The following is a 13,079-nucleotide window of genomic DNA, read 5'->3' on the forward strand; positions in this document are numbered from 1 at the left end:
GGAGCGACATTAAAATCCTTTTATTGTTTCTCACCTTGTCCCGTGCATGTACCTTGGAGATGACCACCTGGAGGCTCCGAGGGGAAAAGGAGACTGCCCCGAAGACGTCGGCCTTCTCCTGTCAAAGCCAGAGCGCCTAGAAATCAACTTCCGCATGATGGCAGCCGACGAGGGACACGGTAGCAAACCCGGTGCTTCCTGGGAAGGAGGAGCTCCGCGTCCTGCTGTTTGCACCTTCGAGCCCGAAGGAACGGACTTGGTCTTTCCGAAGGGGAAGGGGGAGGTGAGCGAGGCATCGCTCAACCCACAAGAAGGTAAGGAGGGTCGGGAAGTAGCTGATCGGGATGTCGAAAAAATATTAAAGGCAGACCGCAGTTCGCCGAAGAAGGCAACTCGACCCTCTGAGAACTCCAAGTCCCAGAAGCCTCCGCGAGACCCATCAGAGCATGTGCCTGAAGCAGGCGTGCTCATTGGCTCCCGGTCGGCAGGTAACACGAACAAGGAAGTGAGTGTTCTGCCGGTCGAAATAAATAATTATATTAACTTGCGGGAGCTCGAAAAACTAATCGAGCCCGTAGCGCGTGTCTTACAGGTCCTGACGACCATTGAAAAGATCGTCTGGGATTTGGGAGCGGCAGCCAGAGAGCCGTTGGAGAAGGTGAGAGCCTACGTGCAGCGATTTGGTGGGGAGCCTCCCGTAATGAATGATGCGGTGATACAGGTAAGCGAAACCCGTATCGTACATAATAAAGGGACGCGGTGTGATCCGGGCCCGCGTTTAATAAGTAGTGGGTGCCAATACACGTACCCTACAAGAGAGGTGATACGTTAACCGAGTGGTCGGCGGAAGGGCTAATCGATCTGGGGCAGCTAGACAGTGCTGACTCCCGGAGCGAGGCAGCCCTGAAGACGCCGCCACCGGTAATTTGCAAAAGTAAAGGGGTGCAAACAGTAAAGTGTCTCTCTTTACTTAATAGAGAGACTCGGACTGTAGATAAGCCCCAGATTAAGCAGGAGATCCCGATAATAAAACGGGGGTCACCTGACAAAGGAAAAGAAGCAGAAAGAGAAAAAGCACCGGTAGAGGCGGCAGGGGTTTCTCTCCCAGCAAAAGGGGCGGACCTAACATTTCCTTATTGTTTTCAGTCCCGTAGGGGAAGAATACCAGGAGGACAGAGGCAGTGTTACGGGTGCCGAAGGTTGGGCCATATTTGGCGGAACTGTCCTTGGAGAGAGGGGGACAAGATGTCAATTTGGAATAATATTCCCCTAGGTTCTCCAGGGACCAAGATGTTCGTTTAATCAAGGCTCAACCAGGGCGTCCTCTTGGAGGAAGACTTCCCTCTCGGGGCAGGCCGCTCGAATAATAATTCGCTGGGGGAATACTGTGATGGATGGCCGGCCATTTATCCCGGCCAATACCCCCAAGCCGCCAGGTGAAGCCCTCCTTGCAGCGTGGAGGTCCCCAGAAGAACAGCAGGGCATCATGGACATTGGAGTTTTTATGCAAAGCCCTGCTGGATGCCGTGGGGCCCACAGGAGGGAGCTGCAGGGAGGACCGAGGGCTTCTTAGTGCCCTGTGACCCGGAGGTTCATCACAGGAAGAGCGACGGACTTCGGGTTGAAGAAAGAACTTTACCTGACCGGAAGTGATTGAGGATCACATGGACTGGGGATTGAGAACACTTCCGGGTCAGGGAGTATAAAAGGACTTTGGGAACTCACAGACAATGAGCTGAGCTGGGTGGAAGGGTGGCAACGCGTCTGGGAGCTGGAGGATTGGTTTATTTGAGAATTGTGGATTTATATGAGTATTGTGGTGGAGAGTGTGCTTTGTGCACTGTGGAATTAAAATAAAGTCAACATTTGGAATTTTACCTGGTGTCTGGAGTCGTAGACAGGGGTTCAAGGGAGCGAGGGCGCCCCCTATCGTTCATAATACACATACATATATACAGTATATACATACACACACACACACATACATACATACATATATATTAGTGACGGACAGCCATAGTCATCAGCCTGCCAGCTGGATGGAAGGACCGGAGAAGACAGTATCCACATGGCACTACCATCCTGGAAATGCTACAGGGCCATCCTCCTGGGCAGCTCTGGCACCACAGATTCCCGCAGGGCTCACTGGGAGTTGGAGTTTGGTACAGCCCTGTTGGGGTCCATGGGGGTGACCAGATGAAGCTGTAGAGCCTTAACTTGAACTTCCGTCACACCTGGGAGTGATTCTAGGTAAAGCTGATGAACCACATGGGGCTCTCCCAGGAGCTACTTGAAAGGAGCTGCCTCACTCCATTCAGGGAGCCAGAGTCGGAGGAGGAATATGAAGCTTGCGGAGAGAGAGTGGAGGCGGAAGCACCAGAGGTGTGACCAGAACATCATGTGTGGGTGGGCATTTGGCTTTGTTGGGGGGGGGGGCAAAAATATACATCCATCCATCCATCCCCATTTTTGTAGGCGGGGTCAAATAATAATAACAACCTAGTTTTATATAACATATAAAAGCAAAAATTGCTGCATAAATCATAACCTATTGTTCAATAAAATTAACAGAGGCAATGGAACTTGTATTATTATTCTTTGTGAACAAATATAGAACTACATCTACAAGGTAAATATCAATAAAGTCAAATGTATACAACATATGAGCGCAAGAACAGAAACGTTGCTCATTGCAGTCATTAAGGAGGCTATAGGATATCAGTTTCCAGTGTTTAACCTGGATATTATCTACAGGACAAATCTGTGGTTACTCTTGGCAAATTCTGAAATAAATTCATTCATGTCTAGATTTTCTGTGATGTTCTTCTCTGACTACATTTCTCTTCCCTGAATGCAGCATTGTTGGGAGTGGAGTGAGAATGCGTTCAAAGTAGAGAAAGAGCTTTCACATGCAGCTGAAGACACACCAATGATGAGTGCTGTGACATATAGCGAATGCAACATAGGGAAGGCCTCTTTGTACTACTGAATGCATTTGCATACGTCAGAGAGATTAGCATCAGCTGGCAGTTTATTGATCAACATTGCTTTTGCCACAGCAATTTCATTTTGCAAGCTCATGCTGTTTTTGCTCTGTGCCTGCAAGTGCCTGAAGTGGTTTCAGGAGAGAATGATCAAGAAATAATTATGATTTTGGCAGGAGAAGCGATGTGGCCCTCAATAATTCAACATTTCTCTGAGAGGATCTTGTCTCCATTTCCACAATAGCTCTATCAAGAATGCTGAACATAGCCCTTTTAAAAGTCTGATTAGGAGCAATTTTTTCATCAGAGTCACCATGCCTGAGTGTAGACACGACAATACTATCATCAAGCTATGAATTAGCCCTACTTTCACACTGAGAGAAATGCTACTACCAGAATGAGTCGCATCTCATCTCCTGTCAGTGTGGCCAGTGACACTGTAACCACCTCCCCAGCAGTGCACAAATCCTGTGCCTGTAGAATTGCATTGGCTGGTTTCAGCACACCAAGCACATGAAGGAGGAATTTTCCTGTATTGAAGAAATTCTGCTTTCTTAATTGGGTCAAAAGACCACATGCCTCTATGCAAATGTCAAAAGGGGCAGTGTCAGCCTCTGCTACCTCTGAGAGAAGCCCCCTTATAGCTTCCTCATTGTTGACAATGGACTTTGTGACATCATAATGACTGGTCCATCGTATTTCTAGAAGTCTTTTCAGTGTGGGTGTATTGTGTGTGTGTGAAACATAATGTCTGTGACAAAATGTGTTCAATGAACTTGACCAGTCAAAGAACTTCTTACCAGAGGTTCTGATTCCATTGCATGTATCACTGCTAACTGGAGCTGCTGGTTGTAGCAGTACATATGGAATGTACTTGTAACAAAGCCTGTACACACCCCTTGCCCCAGACATGACAGAAGCACCATCAAAACACTGACACACTAAATTGTCTGGGCTGTAACCTAACTCAGAGAGATGTGTCTGAATTTGGTTACAAATATATTCAGCATCAAGCTGATTCAGTTCAATTAAGCCAATCAGGTGTTCTTCAGGGATGGAGTTCTGGACAAATCTAATCACTACAGACAAATTCTCAATGTCACAGCGATCCCTGGCACCATCACTTTTAATGCAAAGTCCAGGAGAGTCAGCTTTTTCATATTTGGTCCTGATATCTTTTACCACCATTTTGGCAAGAGTCTCAATTATTTCATTTTGAATTACATTGGATGTGTATTTTGGGTTGTCTGGGATGTATTTTACAATTTCTGCAAGTTTGGCATCTTTTTTGATTGTGTAATCAAAGAACTTAAGGAAAAGTCCGTCCTCCCCACCTACGTGATTGTGACCACGCAGAGCCAGTTCATTGACTGCAAGGGACTGAACGGCCTCCCCAATGCTTTTCACATAATATCTATTCTTTTCTATCTGGGTTGGACCCAGTAGTTGAACTATGCTTTCACCCGTCTCTGCCCGGCACCGATACTCTTGCCATGCAGACATGGCTCTGACGTGTGGGATAGTAGACACGTATTTGTGAAAGCCACACCGTCTTTTTCTAGAGCTTTTTTCCAATTAGTGTAGCTGTGTTTGGTGAATATGTCCTCGTGGTCCGAATTGGAAACACTAAATTTGCGGCAGGCAAAGCAAAAGCTGGCATCACAGACAACAGAACATTCATGGTCGAGACTGATACCAGCTTCCACTAAAACATCTGAGTGTCTTTCCGAATGCGCGCTTGGGATAATTAATTAAAATGGGCTGGGATGGGCCATCCATATTTAAGTCAGGCAGACCAGACTGTATATTTTGCTGAAGGCAGAGGTTTGGATTACCTGACACGGACGCAGAGCTGGAGGATTGTGTAGGCTTATCTACATCTTTTGGAGTTTCAGTTTCTGACGTGGGTGCGCTGTGCTCCGTGTTGGTAGCAGTGGTGCTGGGCTTAACCGTGGAGCCAGCAGCTTGCGGAGGGACAGAGGTTGAAGATGTCTGCTTTTTAATAAGCCACCTATGCACAGCCTTTGGTGTTACCAACCAGAAAATAGTAGAAGAATGGAACGTATACGCTGTTTTAATTAAAGAATGCGGTCAATAGGTTCAAAAAGTGCTGCAAAATGTGCGGCGAAGTAAACTGTGAGCAACTCGGTGCCTGTCTAATTGGAAAGCAACTCAGTTTTGAAAATCTACACTGTAAAGGATTGCTGTAAATTTACAGCGAGTTTCCTACAGTATTTTCCTGTATTTTGTTTACACAGTAAAATGCTGTAATATTTTAAAGAATGGCTGTACATCTACAGCAAGGAGCTGTTTTCAAAACTTAATACAGTAATATATCAAGAATACAGTAACATACTGTAAACTAGTTAAGATACAGTAACATACTGGACAAGCAAGGCATTCTGGGATTGGTTTGAACGAGGAAGTAAGAGCGGTGCAAGCTGAGCAGAGGTTTTGGTTCAGAAAACCACATTAGAACTTTTAGAACTTCTCTTACGTCCTGTTAATTATGTTATAGCTTATAATTATTTTTCTTTTTATCACTCTGCCTATTCAGTTCATTTATTTTTAATATTATTCGTTTTGTACTTTCCATTGTTGAGTGAGACCGGGAACAGCGTGTGAGGCGGGAGAATTGAAAGTTCCAGAAACAATTCATTACCGTTTTGACTTGGTGAGCCTCTGTCTCTTTTATTTTTTGTACATTTTTTTTTTTTAGTTTTTTTTTTTGTCTATGTGAGTGAGTTCGTTAGTTATTCATTTGACAGTTGTTTCACATCTTCAGCATTTGTGTTTGTATGTGTGTATAATTACATAACTTTATTAGTTAGTTTGTACTTAAAGTATCAAATAGCCTGTATAGCCCACACAACTATTTTGCCTTGCTTGTAGTGGAAAGCCATTTCGTCCAGTTAATGTTTAAACAATATCTTTATTTTTAAATTATCACAAAGTACTCTGCATATACGTTTTTGCTCAGTGTGTCATTAGACCACATACATTCATTCTAAAGTAAAATGTCAGTTAGACATCCTGGCATTATAAAATAACAGATGTTACCGTGTACTATCATTTTACATATAAGGACAAAGTGATTTTGCACAAAGTACACAAGTTCCAAACTCTTTTAACTCAGTAAACTTTAAATTTAGTCAAAGCAGTTGTGGCAGCTTAGCTATTTGTTACCAGTAAGTGTCAGCTAAGGAACCTGCTTAAAGCAATGAGTTGTTGCATATTTTTCTGACTTAAATAGATTAACCAACTGACCTAAAATGCTGCAGCGTCAATTTTGCGATCATGATTTTGAAACAATATTGCCGTTTTGTCCGCACATTAAAATTTATAGTTATGTTCCTGTTATTTTATAGATCATGTATCCATCTACCTTAGAAAAAATGAATCACGCAAGGAAAACCTTTCTCAGTACATTCCTATTAAACAAACTTTAGAAGCACTGTTTTATTATTCAGGAAACAAATGCTGAAATCAGAACAAAATATATTCTCTGATTTTTCCAATGGCAGATACATTTATGAGAACAGTGTGTTAATACTGATTCAGAATCGTTAGGTTTAATCTTATATCAAGTTGCCTTTGAAGTTGCCAATTGACTTGGATCAAAAAAGAAAAAAACCTGAGATTCTTGTTGTTTGTGTCATGCGTGCAATCCCGTTACTTTTCTGTAGGTCAAGCATTGACCACATGCCGTTAGTTTAGTTGTGCAGGATTTTAAGTGCCAGAGCAGGAGACAGTCTCAGCTCACACTACATTGGTGGATCTGTTGCAAATTTTAGTAGGAGTAGCAACTTTTGCAGATATTGTGACTGTCAAACATTCCAGTCAGGAAACACTTTACAAAAAGAACATGCATGTTGTTCTGGACAGAAATGACGAAGGTGTTGTATCTGGGAAAATTCAGTCGATTCTCATTCACAGCAATTCCAATGTACAGTACATGTTGTCACAAAGAAATAACGTTCTTGTAGACCAGGGAGTTCACTGATTGACATCACAAAATTTGGGTCACTTATGCATTAATCAAAATAATCTGCCTGCCTTGTGTAGTCTGACTGTAATGGTTCTTCGTCATTCTTTTCCATTACTAGAATGATGTCTGAGTTACAAAAAGACATTAAGCAAACCTTACTGTGAGTAACACCAAGCCTTCCTGACGAGCCACTCAATCAGTCAGTTGAGAAATGTGTAGGCTGAGGAGTAGAAGATTTAATGTACGTGAAAGAAGAGGACTTCTTAAGAGTTCATACAACCTGTCCAATGCCAAACTGTTCAGCACCTGGAAAGATCATGGTAAGTCAGACAATAAGCTAATTATGTTGTGCACATTGTTTGTTGTGACACTCTTGAACTGATATTTCATTACATTTTTCAGAACAAAGAAGCAGCATTTTGGTTCAGTAATTAGTTTGACCTAGGTCTCCTCGAAATTCACCACAAATGAGCTCCTGAGGCTCCTCAGTAAGAAAATGGATGGGCTCACGCTTCAAGCAGATGTGAGTTAAATATTTTTTGAAAATCATATGTATGATTGCATGCGTGACTTATATGTTGTAATGTCTGCTTGAATGTTGTGTCAATTTTTTTTTTCTTTTACTTCAGGCATTTGCCACTTCAGCAGATGTCCAAGGAACACTCAACTTGCCTGACAGTCCTTGAATTATAATTCTTGGTATGTAGACATAATAGTGCAGATATCTAATTGTACCTGATAAAAGTTTCTCATGTTTCAGAGTACTCTTTAATTAATGTAATTTTGTAATTTTTATTTTCAGGTCAAACTCTAAGCAACCAGCAGTGGATGGTGAGCATTGAAAGTCATGTTGTATGTGAGGGAACACAATTCAGCTTTGTCTGTGGCCGTACTGCTGTGTTTGCTTCATGTGTGGACACTTTTTCTTTGGTGTCGTTTCTTGTGACTGAAGACAGAGAAAGCAAAATTAAAGTTAGAAATATTCTTTATTCATACACACCAGGCAAAGGTTAAATGACAGAGAAACACAGCCCTAGGACACTGCCCTTCATCTGCACTGAGGAGCCCGTGTCCCCATTAAATATAGGGCTTTAAGACTTTAGTTACAAATAATCTAAGGGTGGAGTACATCTTTTGGGGCCTGATAAGTCCACACCCGTTAGACGTCCAAGAAGTAGCACTTGTTTTTGTACACTGTAAGCATGCAGGGTCTGCATGACTCCTACCACACACCCCATAGAACATGCTTTCTGTCACGTACATCAGATTTGTCAAGCAAGTTATTGACCTGTATTTTTTATTTTTCCACACATGTTATAATTTCAACCTCCAATATAGGAAGGCTATACACCATGATACCGATTCATCTAGCCACAGAAACACTTTTAATGAAACTGGAAAGTGACCCCACTATAGAAAGAAGAACTAAGCTATCGATTAAAGACATACTACTCCTAATATCACTCTGCCAAAAAACTCACTTTCATTTTAACGGCAAATACTATACTCAGAAAGAAGGCATGCCAATGGGATCGCCGTTATCAGGACTTCTAGCAGAACTGGTAATGCAACGATTTGAAAACATGACTCTATCTCAGTTCACACCCAAAATTTGGATACGCTATGTGGACGACACATTCGTCATAATAAAAAATGATCAGCTGAACGAATTCTACAAGCACACCAACTCAATATTCCCGGCAATCCAATTCAAAATGGAGAAAGAAATTAACCGACACATCAGCTTCCTGGACATCTACATCGAAAGAAGTAATGACGCCACCCTGACTACTAGTGTTTACCGTAAAGAATGCTATGCAGACAAGATATTACACTTCGCCAGCAACCACCCGATATCTCATAAACGGAGCTGTGTTAAAACTCTATTCAGAAGAGTCCACACCCATTGTAATACGAAGGAAACAAAAATGAAAGAGACGCTATCTCTTCCACTTTTTCACTTCAAACGGATACTCGAAAACATTCATTAATCGAAGCCTACACAGAAGACGCAAAAAAACTCAACAAACAATTGACTCGAATCATAACCCCCACCCAACCTGACACTCACTCCCTTATCACCACAATGTGTCTGAAGGTGCTGCACGCATCCTGGCCAAGTCAGGTGTCAGAATAGCACACAAACCCATGAACAATCTGCGCACGGTCCTCTTTAATGCCAAAAACAAGAAATCGACCCCAGAAACACTAAGCGCAGTATACAGCATTCCATGCAGTTCGTGCTCAGCAGTATACATAGGACAAACTTCAAAAAGAATCGCAACACGTATACAGGAACACCGCAACGCCGTCAGAAGAAAGGACGCACTGTCATTGATCTATAAGCATACTAAATCAACAGGACATACATTTAATTGAGACGATGTACAAGTAAAATTTAAAGCCAATAATAAAAGTGCTAGAGAGCTGGCGGAATCCTGGTTATCAAATGAGAACGCCATCAACATACACTTGGACATAAATCCAGCATATACAAACTTAAGAAGAACTTATTCTTAATAAACAAGACTTTACTCCCAACAACCTCACCCAGCCACCCCCCACACACGGACCTAGCCACCCCCCCTCCTCCTCCTGTAAGGTATTGCTATATATTGCCTTTGATTCTTGTAAGTCTAAGCATTATCCTCTGATGAAGAACCCTGGTAGGGGTTGAAAGCTCAGGAATAAAAACTACTTTATGATACGTGATTCATTTTTTCCCTTTGTGGATCTCCAACTGCTAATAAGCAAAACGTATCACAGACCTTCTCTTCCATATATATATATATATATATATATATATATATATATATATATATATATATATATATATATATATATATATATATATATATATACAGTATATAGTAGATGCCCTGTTGGATGGACAGGCACCTTGACTAGGATAAAGGATGAAGCTTGGCCAGAAGACCAAAATGGGTGGCCATCATAAATCTCATGTGCAATGGAAAAACCTAGTAACTGACATTTTTTTCAAAATTTTGTTTTTTTAGTTTTTGGAATTACTTGCTCTTTTCTTATGTTATTAAGGTAGTGGTGATGGCCAAATATGTCTTAATTCCGGTCATTGCACAATGGAAGACGTTAATATGTATACAGTATTTTACATACTGCAAAGCAAAATTCTAGTAAATCCACTGCCCAATGAGGAAAGACCACCTACCAATGAAAATGATGGATTACGATACATGATTTAAATGCTGCGACTGTGTGATTTAAATGGCAGGTGGTGTTGATTTAAAAAAAAAAAATTGTACACGTGAAGCTCAGGAAAAATGAAATTTAGATATCGTTAATTATAGGGTTCGGAAGGACAGCCCAGTCGGGGTCTATTGGTACCTCCGTGTTGTGTGCCACTTCTGCCTGACCCGGGAGTCCTTCAGTTGCCCTGTAACTACTCCCTGGTCCTCCGTAAAAGAAGCTGCTCCTGCCAGGTAGTCAGTTAGAGTAGGGAGGAGATGGACAAGGAGTACATGGGAGAAGTAAAGCATGTAAGAAGCAAGAATGCACTTTGTTTATTGAGTTCACTGAGAAGTCTATCAAATATACTGTATATGTACTAGCCATGCTACCTGTTGAAAACAGGTATTAGAACTATTTAAAAATATTTACTATCTCTTGTCAAACCTGTACTTTCAGCTACTTTCCTCAGTATTTGCGTGTGTGTGAATTTTTCTTCACTGATGCTTCCTCTCTGAAGCACATTTCCATAAAGCCTGCTTCTCAGACTCTGTCATGTCTTTCATAGCGGCTTTCTCGCATCCTGTCCACTTTAATGCTTGCTGTCATTGAAGGTGACTCTCTGTATGCCTCCCATGCCCATCACCAGACACACAGAATTATTCTATGGTATATGGCATAACATTTTTCTTCTTTGCTTAAATCATCTCTTATTCTCACAACTGCTTTGATGACAGTACATTTCCTAAGTGATGCCAATAAATGACATTGGGAAGGAAAATTTGAGGAACAGCATGTCTTACAAATACAAACCTGGACCCTCAAAATGAAAACTTGCTACTCATTAAAAGTCCAAAATCCCTGAGAAAGAAAAGCCAACCCCTAAATTTTGAGCACAAGCTCAAACATGAGTAGCAGGTTTATACTGGTTTATTTTATCCTCCATAATTCTTTTCAGTCTATTAGGATTAGCATTATGTTTCATTCAGGGGTGTGTCCCTTGGGCCGTTGCATGTCTTGTTTTCTAAAACCACATAATGCCTGTTCCTATGGTGGCAGTAGAGAAGCAGTTATATACCTTTGGGTATTAAATGCTGTTCAATGAACTGCAAGCTAGGTAGATTCCACTTTGCTCAATTTTTTCAGTGATAACATGCTGTATAGCAGCGACCGGTAGATCGCAAAGGTAGTAGAGGTAGATCGTGTTGCAGTCCAAAAAAATTTTTTTTAAACGTTAGTCTATATATCCTCCCTGTGACATTTGCCACTTGATTGACATACAGGGCGGCCAGTCTGAGATCTCTTTTCTTTTAAGACACTGGTCATCCGCACGCACGATCAAACGCGCGAGCTACTGCAAAACTCCGGCTGTGATCTATAGTTAGCTTTCCAATTTATATCGACTAAAGAAGGGATTTAAAAAAACTGTTTGGGGAGGGTATGGGCTAGATGTGGAATTGGAAGAGGATTTTTTTTCTCACAATGTCACAATCGAAGTGCGTTTGTCTGTCAATCTATCATTGCTATTCCAAAGAAGGAAAATGTGGAAAGGCACTTTCGAAATGTTCAAAAAAACTACGAAACTGACTTCCTTCCGAAAAGCGATCCAAGAAAGAAAAAAGAGAGGCAACTAAAATCGCAGTTAATCGGACAGCCCTCATTTTTCACTCAGCTGAATTCAAAAAGCTCCTTGACTGCATTATTCGGCTCTACTTATTTATGCGAGTCAGCCTTTTCTCACATAAAGATTATTAAATCCAAATACTTCAGTGACCATAAATGTATTGAATTGTTATTGTGGTTATTTAGTTATGCAAGGTACAACAACATATTTTATGTATAAAGTATACTTATTATATATATATATATATATATATATATATATATATATATATATATATATATATATATATATATATATATATATATATATATATGTGTGTGTGTGTGTGTGTGTGTGTGTGTGTGTGTGTATGTAGGTAGATCATTTCGACCTGGTCATTTTAAAAGTAGCTTGCAAATCGAAAAAGTGTGGGCACCCCTGCTGTATAGTTACAGCTGCCACCTAGAAAAATCCTATGATGACCCCAATACACAGTACTAAATAAGTTAGTTATTTTCCATGACTTGACATATAATTTACCTCTAGATATGACATGGATGGCTTCTTCATATCAAGCTGAAGGAGGTTTCCCACCAGAGGAAGGGGTGCAGGTCCGGGTGGCAGACGGGAAGTTTTCGATGACTGATTTTTCAACATGATTTTCAACAGTAAGAGAAAGGCAAGCAACCCGATCACAAATGAGGAGAAGCTGGTATCCGGCAGGAAGAGAAGCTCCATTTCAACCAAAGCAGACACGGTGTAAACTAGACTGAAGAGGAGAAACGCATATATGAGAATAGTCAGTGCTTTTCAGTAAAGGCACTGGTGGACTCACTAAGTGTGAAAGAACTAAGCCAGCTGCAAATTAACTAGCTGTGCAGCAGGTCCCGGCTTTACGCTGGGACAAGAGGGGGCGATGCCCCCATAAATCAAACTTTTAGAAGTTGAGAAAGAAAATAATAGATTACCCACAGACTGAATATGGACAAGATTTACTACAGTAGCTGAAAAATCCAATGGAAAAGGCACAAATGAGATGATGGGTTTCACCTCTTGTTCGCTCTTTCCCTCCGTCCTCTGTTTTTGTGCTCAGCTCACACAGCACTTGGCAGAGATTCCCCACTCGCCCTGCCCTAAGCTAAACATCCAATCACTTTTAGTATGCAAATGACCCAGTGTCAGGTTTCTCAGTAGGTGAGAAGGGTTGCGCAGCAGCGAGAGGCTTTGAGGTATGGAGGAATATTTCGGACAAAATTAAATAAATAAATGCGCAAATAAGTAAAAGTACTGTGAAATGTGA

General features: G+C 41.4%; 1 protein-coding gene across 3 annotated transcripts in view; it reads right to left on the reverse strand.

The window, feature by feature from the left end:
* The window catches only part of LOC120540200 (cytochrome P450 2M1-like), a 56,985-nt gene extending 44,137 nt beyond the window's left edge, over positions 1–12,848 (reverse strand). Inside the window, exons 1-2 of one of the 3 annotated variants that reach the window (XM_039770760.1) lie at positions 12,830–12,848; positions 12,320–12,548 (exon numbers count right to left, since the gene is read on the reverse strand). In XM_039770760.1, coding sequence (XP_039626694.1) covers positions 12,320–12,517 — 198 coding nt within the window. In that variant the 5' untranslated portion in view covers positions 12,518–12,548; positions 12,830–12,848. Of the gene's footprint in view, positions 1–12,319; positions 12,549–12,747; positions 12,800–12,829 lie in introns of those variants that run through there. The other 2 variants (XM_039770759.1, XM_039770758.1) reach the window with 2 other exon arrangements.
* Between the last annotated feature and the right edge of the window lie 231 nt (positions 12,849–13,079).

The sequence above is a fragment of the Polypterus senegalus genome, chromosome 12, assembly GCF_016835505.1.
Source record: "Polypterus senegalus isolate Bchr_013 chromosome 12, ASM1683550v1, whole genome shotgun sequence".
Lineage (NCBI taxonomy): Eukaryota > Metazoa > Chordata > Cladistia > Polypteriformes > Polypteridae > Polypterus > Polypterus senegalus.